Raw genomic sequence first — 17921 nt, 5'->3', positions numbered from 1 at the left:
GGGGACCTTGAAGCCCATCTGACTGGTTCCAGCCCACTGCCATGGGCAGGGACACCTTCCATTGGAGCAGGCTGCTTCCAGCCCCATCCAGCCTGGGCTCGAAGGGATGGGGCATCCACAGTATCTCTACTGGGACAGGGGAAAGGAAGAAATGTTGAATATGTTCAGCATGTTGTAGCTGCAGAGGGCAATGATGGCTAGGGCATGGCCCAGCCTGTTCACTTGATGCCAGTGCTGGGTGCGAGGCCTGCTCCTCTGGCCAGGACCTGGCTGAGCAGCTTCTGAGAACCCTGTCAGACACCCAGAAAACAGTAAATGTTCCCTGCTGCTCAGTTCCAGCTCAACAGCTCTTTCTGAAACTCCTAGTCCTACATACAGACTTGGAACAAGCAGAATCAGGTTAAACAGCTAAGAAAGCATCACTGTCTACATATAAATACTCTCAGGAAAGAGAAAATCCCTGGTTTTGCCTGCAAAAGCAAAAAAACCCAAACTCAATATAACTAGCTACATACTTTGGTGTCAGTCTTTAAACCTGAAGTACAAAAGCATGATTTAGAAGAATTGCCAAAATATTCTAAACATCAAATGACTGTGCAAACAATTAACTGACAGTTCAGTGAAATGACTGCAAGCTGTGCCAAAGTATGCTCAGTTGTACACAGAAGGGCTCTCCATTGCTCAGTGCATCAGGAAACAGGTACAGGGAGAAGCTGGTATAAAATCATCCGTGGGAATAGCATCTCTACATGCTTAAACTAGCCCAGATTTTTAATTTAGAAAAGAGCACATAAATACTATCGGAGGTAACATAAAAATACCTTCACTCTTCATTACACATTGAAACATTGAGAAACAGTTCATTTTCATTACCCTGGCCCTTCAAAGTACCTTAGAGCATGTGCTATAGCAGAAAAGTGTTATCAGGGCCCTGGCAGCTAACAGTTTCTCTAAGCTGCCTGTTCTGCTATCGAGGCTTTTCACTCCTCTTTTCTAGAAATAAGCACCAGTCCTCTTTTGGCCTCTCCTCCCCTCTTGGCTGATTTCCAAAGACATTCACAAAATCTTTATTACTTGCATGGCTCTACCATTTTGATGTAAATACTCATTTAACAATCTCAAATCAGAGAACTAATCAGAAAAACTAATTGCAAGAAAGTGATCTTGTTCTGGTGGTAGTAAGCTAGAGTAGTAACTTTTCTTTGATCATTAGTGGTTTTGTTATTGTTGTTTGGAGTACTTCCTTCATTTTTATTGTGCAACCACTTCAAGACAGCCAATACTTCTGTTATAGTTTCTATTGTCCTAATTGTCTTTCCATGCATTTACCTTTTCCTGTTGGAATATTTAGGCAAATACGTTCCAAACCTCAGTATTTTTTGCACTCTATAAGATTGCATTTTTATACTTCTTTCACTCTCTGGTGGTGATGCTGACACCTCTCATATAGTTGCAACCTATAAATCCATTTGCTCCAAATTAGATTTTCTTCCCTCAGGCATCCCAACTGGTTTTTACAGAGTACAGCCAACAAGAAAAACCACTGGGCAGAATTTATAGGATCATCTAGGTGAGAAGTACTAAGTGATAGTTCAGGGTTAAACAATTACACAACAGCCAAAAAGAGTAACTGTGCACTCTGACTAGGCCACAAAACTTAAAATGTTAGCCAAAAGTTGGCATATACATTTCTAGAATATTCTGAAATCTTAATGAACATTGAATTGTCTAACTTGTCTAACTTTATCCTCACTGCCACCAGAGTCCTGCCTCCTTCTAGGTCCCAGGCCTACACTAGATCTTCATTAATAACAGCCCTGCCCTGTGATTAGGAAACCCTTTTCCTTTCTGTTTTCACCATGCAGCTACGCAGCTGCCTGCTCACCGAGAGACAAATTTGTCCTAGCATGGTAAATGCTTAATGAAACGCTGCAAAAGACATCGATTGTTGGATGTTTGTGTTCTCTACCGCACTCACCCAGACAGGGCTAGCTCACTGTATGTGACAACCAGCCCCACCTCTGCTTTCCCTCTGCGGCGGAGCACACACGGCTTTAGACACAGCAGCACCCCATGGGACTTGCCTGAGGAGGGCCGAGATTTTTAGGGTTTAGTTTAAAAAAAGTAGGGACACCGCTCGCCGCCGCCAATCGCCTTTTAATGACACTGAGGGAGGCTGGCACGGATCAGTAGAACAGGTGGGCCCGGGGACGGTCACTGGTGCCCATTTACCCTCTGGCACAGAAGTGCCTTAGGGAACATCCCCCGCACTGGCGCTGTCCACTGCAGCTCCCGGCGCTGCCCGGAGGCGCCGCACCCCCGTAGGGGCGGCCGCTTGTGCCCGGCGGGAGCTCGCCGTGGGAGAGAAGGTGGAGCGGGAAGCGCGGGGGAGCCCCGGCAAGGGCAGGGGCTGTCGGGGGCCGGGAGGCAGTGGCTGTCGGGGGCAGTGGCTGTCGGGGATCGGGAGCCGGGGTGGCTCGGGAGCCGGGGTGGCTCGGAAGCCGGCGGGGGTCAGGCGGGCGGTGCGCGGGCGACCCCTCACGCGAGCGCTGCTGAGGGGAGCCCGGCAGGCCCGCTTAGCTCCGGAGGCGGCGGGGGACTGGCCTGAACACCGAGCCGGCTTTTGTGCGTATATATACACAAAAATATATTTTTATTTGTGTCTAAAAGACGTCGTAGTGCAATCGAGTTGTGTGCAGGCTTGCCCCAGATGCGTTTGGTTGTAGTGTTTGGTTATGGTCTCTGTCCAGGTGTGCTGGATGGAGAGTGAGACTATGAAATTTGCTTTTTTTAGATTTGTATACGATTTATAGTCGTTTACATAAGGTTATTTACATAATTTCACGTAGAGAGAACAGCCTAATCTTTTTTTTGGTCATGTTTTTGTCATTCTTTGAATAGAACTCAGATCAGGTCTGCCCGTGCTTAATTGTTACTCAAACACCACTGAAAACAGCAAACTTTGTAATTAGATTTGTTATGAAGTGCTTCAGAAAATAAGTTAACTTTTTATTCTAGGGTTGCCAGAATACTATGGATAAGAACTATAAAGAAGAGTTTACGCAAATTATTAAATTTGAACCTCCTTTGTACAAACAACGCTACCAGTTTGTTAAAGATTTAGTGGAGAAATACAAACCTAAGAAGGTTGGTATGTTTTTTGTCTTTAGGTTATAAACTTGAAAATAAATTGCCACTTGGCATTTCAGGAACACAAAATGGGTAAATGACCTGTTGTCCTAATTACCAAATAATAGTAATGAAGGAACTGTTAAATCTGAATGGCCTTAGCAGATACCTTGTGATATGTTGTTTTTCAGGTGTGCATAAAATTAATATTACTTGGCAGGAAGAGGTGAATATTTAAACAAAATAAATGCCTTAGACTGTTTTTGAAAGTAATGGGTATTCTGTTTTTAATTTAACACTGTGGAATTTGGTTCAAGTTGCTTTCCTCATAGCTGGGATTATCCAGTCTATGATGCCATGGCAGTGTAATATGCTTTAAAATAGAATGTATTCACCAGTGTTGCATCTGTCTTTAAAGGTTTGAATTTCCTGATTTAGGATGTGGAATGGGTGGGAGGGTAAACTTTCTGTTTACACAGACAGTGGATAAACTAGATACAAGGATACAAACATGTTTTCATGTGGGGAACAGCAGTGTGCTTCAACCTTGACTGAGCCTGAGAAAGAAAGTGGGGGTTGGTTTACATACTCAGCTATCTCTTTAGCTTACAGGAAAGAATATTTATTATTTGCCTTCATGGTCTGAATGTCCCCAGAGTTCCCACTTAAACATTAGACTGAGCCTGTAAACTTGTTTTGTGCAGATTCTTTGCTTCTAACTTGGCTGCTGGTGAGCCTGTTCTCAGTGTTTTGAGGGAGAACAGCCCAGTGAAAAGCAGTGGTGAATGTGGAAATTGTTGCAGCTTTTGTGCTTAAAATCATACTTTACTGTTACTCATGTGGGAGACATTCTCCAGAGTCAGTGGGATGTCCTACATATACTTGTTTGTAGCTGTAGTAACAAAAGGTTAATTATTCTAAAAAAATCTTGCAGCATCTTCATATACATCTTTTAAAAAGAATTTTCAAGTCTGCATCTATCCTGCTTGCTCACAGCTGAATTTTAGTTATGATTCTGAAATGCTGTATCATTAAAAAGTTTTTTTGATAAGTATGGAATTTTAGTTTTATGCAAGTCTCTGAAATTACTTAGACCTATATAGCATTTATATGTTTTTCAATATCTAATTTACAGGTGGCAGATTTAGGCTGTGCTGATTGCAGCCTTCTCTGGATGCTGAAATTCTGCAGCTGCATTGAAGTGTTAGCTGGGCTAGATATCTGTGCAAATGTAATGAAAGAGAAAATGTAAGCTCTTTAATTGTTTTGAGGCTTGTGTTTGTCTTGACCTAGTGGTGTGGTGAGTTGACCCTGGCTGGAGCCAGGAGCTCACCAAAAGCTGCCCTATCATTCCCCCTCCTTGGCTGGACAGAGAGAGAAAATAAAACAAAGTGTTCATGAGTTAAAGGGCAGGGAGAGATCACTCATCAGTTACCATCATGGGCAAACCAGACTTGACTTGGGGAATTAATTGAATTTGTTATCAAAATCAGAGTAGGATAATCAGAGGTAAAGCAAATTTTGAAAACACCTTCTCCCTACCTTTCACTCCTTCATGGGTTTAACTTTATTGTCTATTCTCTACCTCCTCTCCTGCAGTGTTGCAGAGAGATGAGGAATGGGGATTACAGTCAGTTCATTACAGGTTATTTCTGCTGCTGCTTCCCCCTCAGGGATAGAAGTCGTTCCTGTGCTCCAGACCTGGTCTGTCCCCTGGGGGAGACACACTTGCATGAAGTTCTCCAGCACGGGTCCTTCCCACGGGCTGCAGCTCTTCATGAGCTGCTCCAGCCCGGGTCCATTTCCACAGGGTGCAGCCTGCTCCAGCATGGGCACCCCACTGGGTCCTGCCAGGCTGCTCCAGTGTGGGCTCCCTTCTCCAGAGGCTGCTGCCAGGAGCCTGCTCCAGCATGGAGAGGGCTCTTCTATAGCCCCCTGGCCAACTTGCCATGCAAACCAAATACAAGTGGCATGGTGCAGCATTTCTTGTAGAGGCTTTCAAAATTAGGGTAACTGCAGAAATAGCAGCTTGGCAAATGAAGAGTCCTGTCATTGTTAGTCACACTGGATCTGTGCCTGGGGACTCCTGGCCTGCAGGTGCCCATACCATCACCTAGTGTAGCCAGAGGTCTGGGTCATGCAGAGGCCTCAGGGTGTGCACATCTGGGAAATACACTGTTTGTAAAGGCACAATTGCATCGTGTTAGGAATATCTACATATCTTATACATGACATTATTGTCTTTAGAATGATCAGTTTTTATCTTTTTGAAATGTACATAGAACTTTAGTCACCAAGGTAGGGACTTGTTTATCATTTTGAAATAGGAAGGTTAGCTCAGTGTGTGGTGTCTGGTTTAGAACCTCTCTAAAATGTGAGGTTTATGTGATCTTTGAAGCGTTGGTCCAGTGGATGAATGTAGATTTACTGAAAGCAGATCAACACAATTTCAGTGAATATGCAAGATCTGGATATTATCTCCCGCTCTTTCTCAAGAATGAAGAGAAGTAACCTTTTATATGTAATATTTATTGTGTGTTTTGTCTAATGCTGTACTTCAGAATGAAATTTGCACACATACTTTGGTTTCTCAGTGTATTTTACTTGGAAAAAATAGGTAATATGCTTGCCTAAAACTACCCCTAAAACCCTGCAAAGCTTGTCTAAACCAGAGTTACTGTGTGTCTAGAATTGAACTATTATCAGAATTTACAAGTGGCTTTCCAAGTGACTTGAGAGTATAATGGAAATTTTTGTAAACACGAAGGACAGTTTCTGGATTAACTTCTGCACTTTCTGTCCTATTGTAGGTAGTTAGAAGTGTTTGTATTGCATGTGCTTCTTTACATCCATGTAAAATGGTTAACCTTTTTGAAATTCATGAGGTATCTATGCAGGGTGTTCGCTAGTTCATTTTCATGCACTATTTATCTTGTCTTAAGGTCCTTCCTGTAACGTCATATTTTTAATACTTTTGTAGGCATACGTTGTCTCCTCTTCCTGTTGATTATTTGCAGCCATCTGAAAGATCCCTGACTGTTACCTTGCATCATGGCTCAGTTGCCCACAAAGATCCTTGCATGCTTGGTTTTGACTTGGTGACGTGCATTGAACTGTGAGTATTAGGACAATGCAAAATGGTTTTTTTAAGTCCATTAGAGTTCAGTTTGGAATTTTTCCATGCTTCAAACAGGCTTGATCAAACCTTTCGAGCAGAAGAGTAGAATTAGAAAAGTAGAAAGTAGAAGAATGGCTCCTAACTTGTGTTTAAATTAACCATACTGAGTAATTCAGGTAGTGCTTATGGCAGGAAGAGGATACTGATGAAAAAGTACAAAATGCAAGAGGAGATTTGCTCAGACAAAATGCCACATGCTGCCACTTGGCCACAGTGCCTGTGCTCATATTGCAGAGATAGGTGTAATTTCAAGTTACAGATATGAGTTTGGGGTTCTTTTGACTGGTTGTTAAGATTGTAGTAGTGTGTTTTTAAACACAGACATCAACTTATTCTTTTCAGAATAGAACACCTGGAAGAATCAGAGCTGAAGAAGTTTCCTGAAGTGGTGTTTGGTTTCATGGCTCCAAGCATAGTTGTGATCAGCACTCCAAATTCTGAATTTAACTCTTTGCTTCCAAGAGTGATGTCATACAGGCATCCAGACCACAAATTCGAGTGGAGCCAAGCAGAGTTTCAAAGCTGGTAAGGTACTGATCATTGTATGCTGTGTGCATATGATGCTGATCTGAGTGCCCAGTAGTGTGATAAATGAATGGCTGTGCATTTCCAGAGTGGTTCACTTATGTGGTTTTCTGTCAGTGAAGTGTCACCTCCTGCTTGGGTGGTTTCTTTACTCTTGAGAGCAGTTAAGCATATTCTGTGGATTTTGTATTTTATGATGGTTGTTAAATTGGCTTTTACTGTAAGTGCTCAGTAGCCAACTCTTAGTGTATCTATCCTGGAAATTTTGCCCCTTAAACTATAATGTTTCTGCCATACACTTTAAAGTATCCAGTGATTTTTGAGTAAATAGTTTTGCAAAGCTGGAAGCATGTATTTTTCTCTACAAAATGATACTAAAACCTGCCTATAATTAGCTACCTTAGGATATCTTAGAGAAAATTTCTATGACTTCGAGTATATTTAGATTTTGCTTTTAGATATATCTGAATTTAAAATATCAATATCACTGAAGAAATGTGGGGCTTTTTTGAGCTGCAAACATGAGAAAGCCTTTGTGTTGTGAAATAGAAATATTACATTATTCTCTAAAATACATGAGATATTAATTTAGTTTTCTTCTTTGCCATGGGGAATGATACAGGGAGGTAGTGCAGTTTTGGTTCCCTGCCCCATTTGTTCACTGGCTGATGTACTACAAGATACTTTTAATTTAGGTGTTATATACACTGTTGTAACCTTGATTAGGTAGATTTTAGTTTTTCTATATTAACAGCAAATCAGACTTTCTCTATTAAGTGGGCTCTTTTGGTTTAGAGGTGTATATGTTTTTCATGGGTTCTTCTCAAATAATCTTGTTATTGAAAATCAGTTTTTAGCTGACTTCCAGGTTGGTGACTAAGCAACTGTGAGCATTAACATTCTGTGCACATATTGTAGAAAAACCAGTAATATTTGGATGGCTAAATTACTGATACTAAATGATTCAGACTATGATAGGCATCTTACAGCTCTGGTACAACAAGATGTGACAGTGCTTATCTCCAGGCATGGGAGTATTGTCAGAGAAATGATGTTCAAGCCTTTGCAGCCTTAGAGTCTTGATTCTCCTTAAGAATGGATCTTTATCACATGGAAAGATGAATATTTCACATAATTGGGATAATTGGTCTTTCTTAGGGCTCTAGAGACTGCTAGATGCTATGATTACTCAGTGGAATTTACTGGTGTCGGGCACCCACCAACAGGAATGGAGAAGGTTGGGTTTTGTACCCAAATAGGTGTGTTTTTTAGAAAATATCCTCAAACTGGTGAATCTGTTCAGTCTGAGAAACCCATGGAAGCAGTTTACAAAACAGTAAGTATTATTTTCTTCCTTTAGAGGTATGAATAAAGAGTAAAGTGTCTATGACTGCCTGTGAAGTTGTTACCATGAAATACAGCTGACAATCACAGCAAGACAGTCTCATTCTTTGTGTTTCCAGTTATACAAAGACCTTGAACTTTTAGGGTATTTGCTAAATAACAATATGGATAATCATTCTTATCTTAAGATGCTCCTATCCTTGGAATGAATTTTTCTTTTCTGCTAGCTATTTTTCCTCTAGTCATTAAATTTATTTATTATGTGGCTGTTGGCAATGACGCAGATTTTTCAGATACATAAAAAATTTTTAAAAAGCTTTTCTTACTAAATGTGACCTGAACTGAAATGTAAAGTTGTGTTGTAGCTTTATCTTTTATGGTTTCCAAGCTATAAAAACATCTGTAATTTCTGTATTGGAAATTTCTATGCATGTGAAATGTTACCTGCCATCTATTGCCCTTAATAGATTAATGAAGTGCTCTTTAATGCTCACCAGACTAGGAAATACATCTAGGTGATGGTAATTTCTTTCTTTAGCTCCCGTTAGAGGGTCATTTTGGAGAGAGTTTTGACATGGGTGTCCTTTGAGATGAAACAAAAGTGTTAATTTTGTGTGTTTCTTAACAAATTAATTTTTATAAGGTAACTAATTTATAGGAATAATTCAACATTTCAAGATGTAATTGGAAAGTAAGAAATAATTATAGACAGTGGGACTTCATTAGTAGTGTCTTGGTATAAAGCACTTCCTAGTAACCTGGTGGGATTGAGATTGCCTGCTTAGTTTCCTTAATTGCCTTGGGGTATAGCTCAGTATAGAACACACTACACTTTCAGAGATGTTGATGTCACCATTTATTTTCAGCATTCCCTACAGCTGTGAGAGCATATTTAATGTTTTACTCTGAAAACAATAAATGACATGCTGTAGTCTTGGTTTCCAGATGACAATTCAGAAGTAGTTTAGAATCTCCATCACTATAGAACTGTCCCCAGAACTCCATAATGTGAGAAGAGAATTATTAAAAAGAGGTCAAGAATTACAGGGCTTTAACTTGCCTGATCTACAAGTGTTGCTTGCATGTATAGCCTGTTGGGTTTTAGGGTGTTTATTTAAGTTCAGTTAACTGCCAGTGTAGCTGTAATAAAGAAAACCAGCTCAAATTGCCTGGCTTTTGTTACCTGAAACTGTTTAATAATAAAGTTAAACAGGATTTAATAAAAAATGATGTTCACTTTTAGCAGCTTTTTTGGACAGCAAATGTTAAAATCTCAGCTTGTGATAGTGATAAACATTTTATGTATTCTTGTATATTGTAAAGGTCTTCAAAGCAGTGTACCCAAGTCTTAAAGATGAGAAGTACTTGCAGAATGCAGTGATCAATGAAGTTATTTTCACAGCCCAAATCATTAAGTACCGTTTAATGTCAAAACGTGAGGAGTATGGTGATGATCCTGAGAGAAAATCCAAATTCCAACCTTCAATGGACTGTTTTTCTGACTACCTTGGAAAACTGGTTGTTGAAAAAAACATGGAACCATTTGTCAGTGGAAATGAGGTTTACATACCTCTCAAAACAATCTTTTCTTTTCCCAAAGTGAATCGACTTTGTGGTACCTTTGAGAAGTTATGCAAGCTTATTGCAGGCAAGGTCACACTGAGCAGTGATGGTTCTGCTGTGATGTTCAATATTGAACATGAAAATGAAGAGAATTAGATCAGATTTCTCATACAAAGTTCAGTTGAAGTAATGAAAGTGGTTTTTTTAGAAGCTGTCAAATGGTATGTTCTGTATGCTAACTAGACCACCAAATATTTTCTAACCTTCCATCAGTGGTATTTATCTGTCAGCACCTCTCATTGAGTGAAGGTGAATGCTTCTGACAAAGGTAACAGTAATTCATAGGGGTTTCAAGTAGAGTATCAGGGGCTAAAAGCAAATAATTCATTCCCAAGAAGAAAATGAAGTATTTCTGTTTGCTTTTTATTGCTTTTTTGTAGCTGTTGTTACTAGATTATTTCTGGTAGTCTCTTGTTAGCTTCAAAGATAGTTTGTTTTACCATCTACTGTGTATGTGAGTCAGACATAAATTTAGGGCAAGTTTTTTCTTAAGTTCTATAAAATTTATAGATGCCTTTTTCGAGATGAAAACTCAGCCTCGATGAAAACCAAATGTTGTTCCAGCTGAATTGAAATATGAAACTGGCATATTTGTTCTGTTTTTGAAAAAAAAATTAAAGAACGGCAGTAATTGTGAATGCTAACCTATCTCTGGTGTAGCTGAAAAATTTTCTATGTTTTCATGGGCAGCTTTTGTTCAGAACTGTAAAATGCAAATAGAGTAGATGGCAAAAATTTAACAAGAACAAAACCCCACAACACAACCAAAAAAACCCTTCCAACACCAACATCAAGAAAAGAGTGCAGTATCCTGAATGTAAGGGAAATAATGTGGGTATCTATTGTTTGGTAATGGTCAGAATAGTTGAACAGAACACTTCTTATCAGTGTTCTGAATTTAAAATTTTCATTCTAGATTAGAAAAAGAATGGGATCTAAATTACACATTTTCCTGATAATACAGATGTCACTTTGTGTTAACACACAGAAGCAGAGAAAAGCAAAGCATTTTAAAAAGAAGTCGTTAACTGGAAGAGAAATTGAAATAGATTCAAACTTCCAGTTAAGTTTGTAATTTTTTTGCATTTAAAAAAAAAAGACAACTGTTTAGGAACGGATTCCAAGCTGAAGACAGGAGTTTATTCAATGTCTGAGAGATTTGTATTCAAATACAGTTAAAAAAACACATAATCCACCAGTACATCCCGAACAGTTAACAACATGGAAGTCTCCAGTATTCATATAACATATTTTACAAAAAAGAAAATACAGCACCTAAATGTGAAGGTTATGTTCCACTTACATGATGCACAATTAGATTATCACTTCCTGAAGAGTTGTAAGTCAAGTCAGAAGAATAAATGACTAAGATACAGTTTTATGAAAAGCTGGATTTCTATGTCAATTTCCCTATTATTTAAAATATCTGCTCAGGCAAGAAGATAATGTTTCTAGTAAACAAATCATCTAATCTATGACCATCGGCTGTGTTGTTTAACATCAAATGATATGGAAATTTCCTTGAGAATTACATAAGCAGCTGTACAGTGTTTTTGAAAAGTCTGTTTTCCTCAAACTACATGGAGTTTTCCTAGTAAATGTAAGTAAACTACCATTTAGCTACTACTAGTTTTAATGGATACGTCAACAAGTATAGCAGTGTCAAAGACCACTGAAAGCAAAGAATGTGTTCAAATTTCTGGCATCTTTTGCTTGCAATGGGATTTTTTGGTATGAATTAGTTATATAATAGAAAAGGAGACTATAATGTTCTGAGAGAGAGTTGTATACCAGCAGTTGAGTAGTTTCTGTTTAAAATTCCTGTGGAAAACAGAAACTGATAATATCACACTTCTATTAAGAGCAGCTAAAATAGAATCTTTGTATTAATTCTTTTACCTAATTAGATACTCTAAAGAGATCATAATTAACAGTAGAAATACAAGTATGCAAGTACCAAAACTGAGAAATAGCTCATATTCATAATTTTCAATAACAGCATTCTGGCTTTGAAGGCTGAAATTTCATTAAAAATATAAATAAAAATTCAGTAATTCTACTATGGATTTATGGAAAACAAAGTCTGCTTTTGCTTATTTAACCTATAAAATATGGCCTACTTTTACATCAATAAAAAGGTGTCAGACATTGCTCTGAGCAAAATTTGGAGCATTCTGAGCTTTCAAAAGTGACAACACTATTTTTACATATTCCAGGCCTTAACTGATAAGCACTACCACTAAATTAAAAAAAAAATTAAATCATTTGCAGTTTACAATTAATTACACCTATTTGTTACCCAACACATCCCTGTAAAAATGGATTCTTTCATATTCTCAATGAAAATTTAAAGAGCTCTTTCTTGCCTGTCAGGCAATCACTACTTGTGCAAATTTAAATACAGTACATTGACCTAATGTAACAGTGGACAGATAGCAAAAGAAGTGTTCAACAAAGCTGTTGCACACTAAGACTTTTTCAGTGTGCAGAGTATGTCTACAATAAAGTGCTTCTCTTAACAAGTTACATTAATAATAGTATATATAGATGTTTACCTAGTTTTAAAGCTTAAATTCCTTAGTAAATGGTTTAGTCTCCCTGTACACCTCCAATCCTGCAAGGCACATTCAAAACACAAGCAAAGCACTGACTGTGAAGGATTAAACTACAATTTAAAAAATTAAGTGGTAGTAAACTACTGACTAGGTTTGTAAACAGTACCATCCCATTGAATCTCAATGTTCATGCATTATGGAAGTGAGTTTCTGTGGGAGCAGCTGCTGAACTCCAGATGTAACAATCAAGGCAGCTTTCTTAATGAAACGCTATTGTGCCTTAGTGTTTTGGTGTGGAATCCCACCTTTTTCATCACTTGAACAAAAAGAAGTCACATTTGACGCATGTAAACCTGTAGCCTTAATTTCCAGTTAACACAACTGATTAGTGGCTGGTCAGATCTATTTAGTTTTGGGGATTTGTTTTAAATGTACGTGACGTTCACCTCTTCTGTTGAAGTTGTGCTCAGTACTCTTAAGAGAAGATTTTGGTTATGTTAAAACATAGCTGGCCCGTTTTTTGGAGTCCATAACTTTGACCTGATAAAAACTGACTTGATAGGAGTAATTAGCTTCTGTAAAACTAAAATGGCATGTAGGATCAAATTCAGTAATTAGTCTTTTCAGGTTCTTTTAAGACCAACTTTCAAACTTTTTTTTTTAAAAACAGCGTTACGAACAAAGTCCATCACTGCAAATCATCTCTTATATAAAATATTGAAATGGGACATGCTTCCACAGATGTTTCACAGAAATTAAGTAATTCCACCAGCATCAGACAGAGCTTACAAAAATGGTCCAAATGCTCTCACAAGGTACACATAGCTAAACATTGCCTTCATACCACAGAAGATGATGCTCTATGAGCAAGAGGCATTCCACTCCTTTTCAGAAAAAGATCACATTGAGTTCATTTTGTCATTCTTAGCTCTTGCAGCAGAGCAAACAATACCAGAAGTATCAACACCGGAGCGCCAAGTTTTCCTCATTTGATATTCCAGTTTAGCGTTTTATCACCACCTGCTCGTAAGCGCCAGATCCTACTCTGAAAGTTTGAAAAAAGTTAGTTCAGTGTTAATTTAAATGGAAGCTAAATAGCAAGATCACATATTAGCAAGTGTATTTAAACAACCCAACCAACAGCCTTCCCAAAAAAGCCCCAACAAAACCAACCAAACAGTAAATACCAAACCAGCTAAATGTGAAGGGTAGAAAACATTTGTCATTATTACCGTGCCATGGAGTCACCTACTCTTTAATGCACTAAAGAGATTTTGTACTACAGTCAAAATGAACAAAGAGTAATGTTACTGAACAAGAAGTTAATGTTGGACTTCACTAGAATTTCTTAAACATCACATTTAGGGTACCCATCCCCACAGCTGCATCATATGCAGCTAATACTCTTTATATACATTTACACATAAACAGGTCAATGTGTCTAAAAAATCCAGAAACTGATTGTCATCTTACATTAAGATACAAGAAAAACATCTTCAGTCTTTTGTTCACTCTGAATTGCAAACAAAACTCCCTCACCTCCCACATGACAGCCCATAGTGGGTGGTTTTCCATAGAAAATTGCAGTACTATGTAAAAAATTAATAGGGCAAGCTCTGCCTTAGTACAGTGTCTGGACTGTTCTGGCAGCTGCATTAGGACAGATCTCTGCTGCAGGGCTGTGTTCTGGACCCTTTCATGTGATCCTAGACAGGTATTGGTGTGCCCAGTTTGCAGATGAGCCAATTAATTTAACCATTATTATTACATGCACATATAAAACCCAATTATTTTATGACTTTCAATATATTATCAGCTGCCTTTATATCTAAGTCCATAGTAATTGCTGAAATACTGAGGCTGTTCTGATTTCTTCAGCTATAAACATTGAGTTACACAGGACTGCAGAAACAGTATTAGAACATATTCTTGCCTGGTTTTCATGGTTTTTAATCTGAAGATTAACACATTCAGGTCAAGTCATATATCAGGACTGAAGAAGGTTTAGAGAAGAAAAAAAGGTCTCTGGTTCTAAATAATAAGATAACCTGAAGCAGATTATCAAAAGAGTTTAGGGCTGCAAGTAGTTGAAAGATGAACAAGATTGAAACAAGTAATATAACAGGAAACAGGATTTGTGAGAAAAACTAAACTGAAAAAAATGAGGCTTGTTATGAGGAAGACATAACAGTTTGATACTGTAAAGGCAGATGCATAAAACACTTAAAATTTTCTTCCCACTCCAGAGTAACGTAATAAGGCTGTAGAGCTCCCATTTGAAACTGTTTCCTGTGTCCATACTGACACATTGCTCAGATCTGAAAACCTCAGAACTGAGACTCCTCAGAAACTCTGAAAGTTATAATTCTTATGGCTGACACATCAGTTCTGTTTTGGAACTAATCTATGTGTCCTATTTTAAAAACTGACAATCTAGCTCTATTGCCCATGGATTAATTGTTCAGGCTACATACCTGTTAGGTAGATGGTGGCTTCCAAAAGAAGTGCTTCCACCAGGGCCCACAAATAATCTTAAACCTTCTTCTAAAAGGCAAAGGATTAAAATATGTTAGCTTTCTTTAATGTTGTCCTAGCTAAAACTATGTAATTTTAAATCTACCCATTTTGCAGCTGACACTTTCAGATGCAAATACTTTAGGTAATGAAGAACCAACTCCTACATGGTGTAGGTTGGAGGAAGCACCTTTGTCATAGATTTGCACCTGCTCTTTTAGGCTTAAAGTAATCATCTGGGAGAGCTCCCTGAGTCATGTAAAAGTATTTTCAATTTCTGGTGGATAAGATAAAGTAGAAAATGCAGCACAGTCCTTATGAATACAAACAACAGGGACTGTGAAGAGAGTGAGTTTTCCTAAGGCCTGTAATGTACATAAATTTTCCCTAAGCTTCCTTATTTGTTGCCATACCTTCTGCACTTGAGTCTAAACTGAAGTCTTGACTCTGGAGTATTTTTTCAACTATATCATCAGCATCAACTCTGGTAGCATCAACCCTCTTCAGCTGTGACTCCACAGAGTCTTGCTTTACAGGATGTCTGCAAAAATAAATATATTTAGGCTCTTACACATTATAAAGTAATTTACTTGTGCTAGATAAGGCTTTCAGATTAAGTGTACCTGAATTGTTTTTCTGGTGGTGCACCTTCAGTAGATGTCTCAATATCAGCTTCAGTTACTTTTGGCTCAGTCTCTTCACATGGCTCTAGAATACTTCCAGTTCCTGTTGAGGTACTTCCCACTGAGGTGCTCCCCACTGAGGTGCTCCCCACTGAGGTGTTTCTCCTGTGGCAGAGTTCAGACAGACTGGATGATCTAGAGTGACATGTGCTATATCCTGTTGGGAAAATGCAGGAGGGAGGGTTAGGTGTGTTCTTGACAGGCCAGGTCCATCGTGAAAACAGAATTTGTGTTTTGTCTTCGTATAAAGGGACTTTCAAAAGCCCTGTGAATGTATGTGCATACATCAACTAGAAACTGACTTCAGATTTTGTATTCTAGCACTTGCCATTTTCTTTTTGTTCTAAGTAATTCCTGTTGATATCCGAATAGTTAGAATGACAAGCATAGTCCCCTTCAGCTTTTAGAGCTAAGTCTCCATTTTTTTACTCATGGAAGAGGTAAAAATCTCATTCAGATATGTTAATTGGAGGGAACAAGGGCAAAAAGCTATCTTGTATCTGAAGAGATAATCCAGTGAATGCAGTAAATTTTAAGAAGAAAAAAATGTTACCGTTGCCACACTTGAAACTTCTAGGAAAAAGCTTTCAATGCAAACCTTTTTTAAAACATAAACGTATTTTCCCCTGTCTATGCCTGTGAAAGAAAACACAACAACTCATAACAAAATTGTGAACAGCTACCTGACAATTTTGATTGCTGACTTGCATAGCTTGATGTTCTGGAATGTCCACATGCACCAAGTTCATCTGGGACTGAGGCACTCTTTGATGAGACATCTGCAACATGGGCAAGTCACACAGTGTTCCTAAAGCCAACTTTATTGCTACTTTGCCAGTAATCTTGATTAGATTCAAAAGCCACATTTCCCAGAGGGATTAGAGATTTGACACTGATTTTCTACAAACCTTTTGGAGATTCAAGTGCTGCAAAAATACCATGCATGTTAATGGATATACATTCTTTAAAAAATAAAAATTGTAATATGTATCTGAGCAAAACAGTGTTAGACAGGGTTAGATGGATTTGTATGAAATGTAGTTGTAGATTTGTCTAGTGTCAATATTAAGGAGATGATCATTCTTTCTCTAGTATCATAGTAGAACTTTGGGACAGATATTTTCTGTCTGAAAAGCTAATCTGCTTAAAAACTTCAGCCGTGTTTGAAGCAGAAACAAACCATGTAAGAAGGTTCCTTTGCAGGCCAACTGTCAGCATCCCTTTCAGATTTGAAGTATTTTGAACATCTTGAAACTATGAGACCAGTTATAAAAACATTGAAAAATTAAGAGTATTATTTTGTACCTGCTATACCCAGTTGTGCTACTTTTAAGTTTTCTCCACCTTTCCTATCTTCATGCAAAGACTCTGATTCTCCAGCAATTGCTATAGATGTTGCTGTGGAAGGAGGCCTGTAAGAAAAAGGTGGTTAAGATTTGCTGTACTTCTGCTGTAATCCCTCCAAAATGATCAGCACATAGTTTTCCTTTCAAATGTGTTGACATCATTCATACTGTGCATCAAGTTAACAGACCTACAGTTATCTTCTGGAAACATGCTGCCTAGTTCCCCATTAAGGAAAATGAAAAAAAAAGGAAGTTTTTGCTGTTGAGCTTAAGGACATTTTACAGAATCAATCTGATCAGCCTTCAGGCTTCTGGGGATCCTGGGAAAGGCTTTCTTTTTCTGATGATTGGTGAAGTGATATATCTTTAATTTGAAGTTGTTTCTTATTTTTTTTTAAGTGTATGCATCACAGGACAGTTTACAGATAGTTTACATGCTAAAACTATATGTAATTCAGTACTTGAGGTAATACATGAGAAGGTGCTAAGTATAAAAAAAAACAAAAACCAATGTGCACAACACTTGGCCAAGTTGGCCTCTGTGCTGGGACACAATCCTGGCTTTGTTTCATCCCTGTCATAGAGCAGGAAATTATTCTGGGCTGATAACCCTCCCAACTCCTAAAAAAAAGGACCTATGGCACCATTTCCATGTAGTGCACTCTAAATTTTAGCTTCTACGAAATCAAAAAGCATCATGTATGACATGGTTTAAATTTTACTTACTTAAGATGTTACCTACAGGATTTTTTAATGCTTTGGTATTTTCTACATTGGGAACAGACTGTTGGTCTGCATACAAATGGGTATTTGTTGACATTTTTAGATTTGACATAGTCAATAAATTAGTAATTTTCTTCATGTAGAGTAACACAGCCCTTCTTAGGTTATGTTTGAAAGTAAAGAGAGAAAGAAAGAAGCACTTACAGAAATACAATGCCAGTGTGACTTAACTATGTAACATACTTTTGAAAGCAAGAACTGAATGGTTTCAGGGATGTCATCCCAGATCAAACACCAACCC

At 38.2% G+C, this 17921-nt stretch overlaps 2 protein-coding genes across 5 annotated transcripts in view; one reads left to right on the top strand and one right to left on the bottom strand.

Moving 5' to 3' along the window:
* The first annotated feature begins 2190 nt into the window (after positions 1-2190).
* The window catches only part of HENMT1 (HEN methyltransferase 1), a 16930-nt gene continuing 1199 nt past the window's right edge, over positions 2191-17921 (top strand). The window contains exons 1-7 of one of the 3 annotated variants that reach the window (XM_039726335.1): positions 2196-2369; positions 3019-3147; positions 4265-4377; positions 6110-6244; positions 6650-6832; positions 7991-8168; positions 9500-10763. In XM_039726335.1, the coding sequence (XP_039582269.1) occupies positions 3034-3147; positions 4265-4377; positions 6110-6244; positions 6650-6832; positions 7991-8168; positions 9500-9895 (1119 nt within the window). In that variant the 5' untranslated portion in view covers positions 2196-2369; positions 3019-3033 and the 3' untranslated portion in view covers positions 9896-10763. Of the gene's footprint in view, positions 2370-2489; positions 2626-3018; positions 3148-4264; positions 4378-6109; positions 6245-6649; positions 6833-7990; positions 8169-9499; positions 10764-17921 lie in introns of those variants that run through there. The other 2 variants (XM_039726336.1, XM_039726337.1) reach the window with 2 other exon arrangements.
* The window catches only part of FAM102B (family with sequence similarity 102 member B), a 23964-nt gene continuing 16948 nt past the window's right edge, over positions 10906-17921 (bottom strand). For both annotated transcript variants that reach the window (XM_039726333.1, XM_039726334.1), the window contains exons 6-11: positions 16857-16963; positions 16235-16330; positions 15492-15708; positions 15282-15409; positions 14829-14898; positions 10906-13399 (exon numbers count right to left, since the gene is read on the bottom strand). In XM_039726333.1, coding sequence (XP_039582267.1) covers positions 13357-13399; positions 14829-14898; positions 15282-15409; positions 15492-15708; positions 16235-16330; positions 16857-16963 — 661 coding nt within the window. In that variant the 3' untranslated portion in view covers positions 10906-13356. The remainder of the gene's footprint in view (positions 13400-14828; positions 14899-15281; positions 15410-15491; positions 15709-16234; positions 16331-16856; positions 16964-17921) is intronic.

This window comes from Passer montanus, unplaced genomic scaffold, assembly GCF_014805655.1.
Source record: "Passer montanus isolate IOZ18808 unplaced genomic scaffold, ASM1480565v1 scaffold58, whole genome shotgun sequence".
Lineage (NCBI taxonomy): Eukaryota > Metazoa > Chordata > Aves > Passeriformes > Passeridae > Passer > Passer montanus.
Note: the sequence above shows the minus strand (reverse complement) of the source record. Positions and strands in the feature narration are given on the sequence as shown.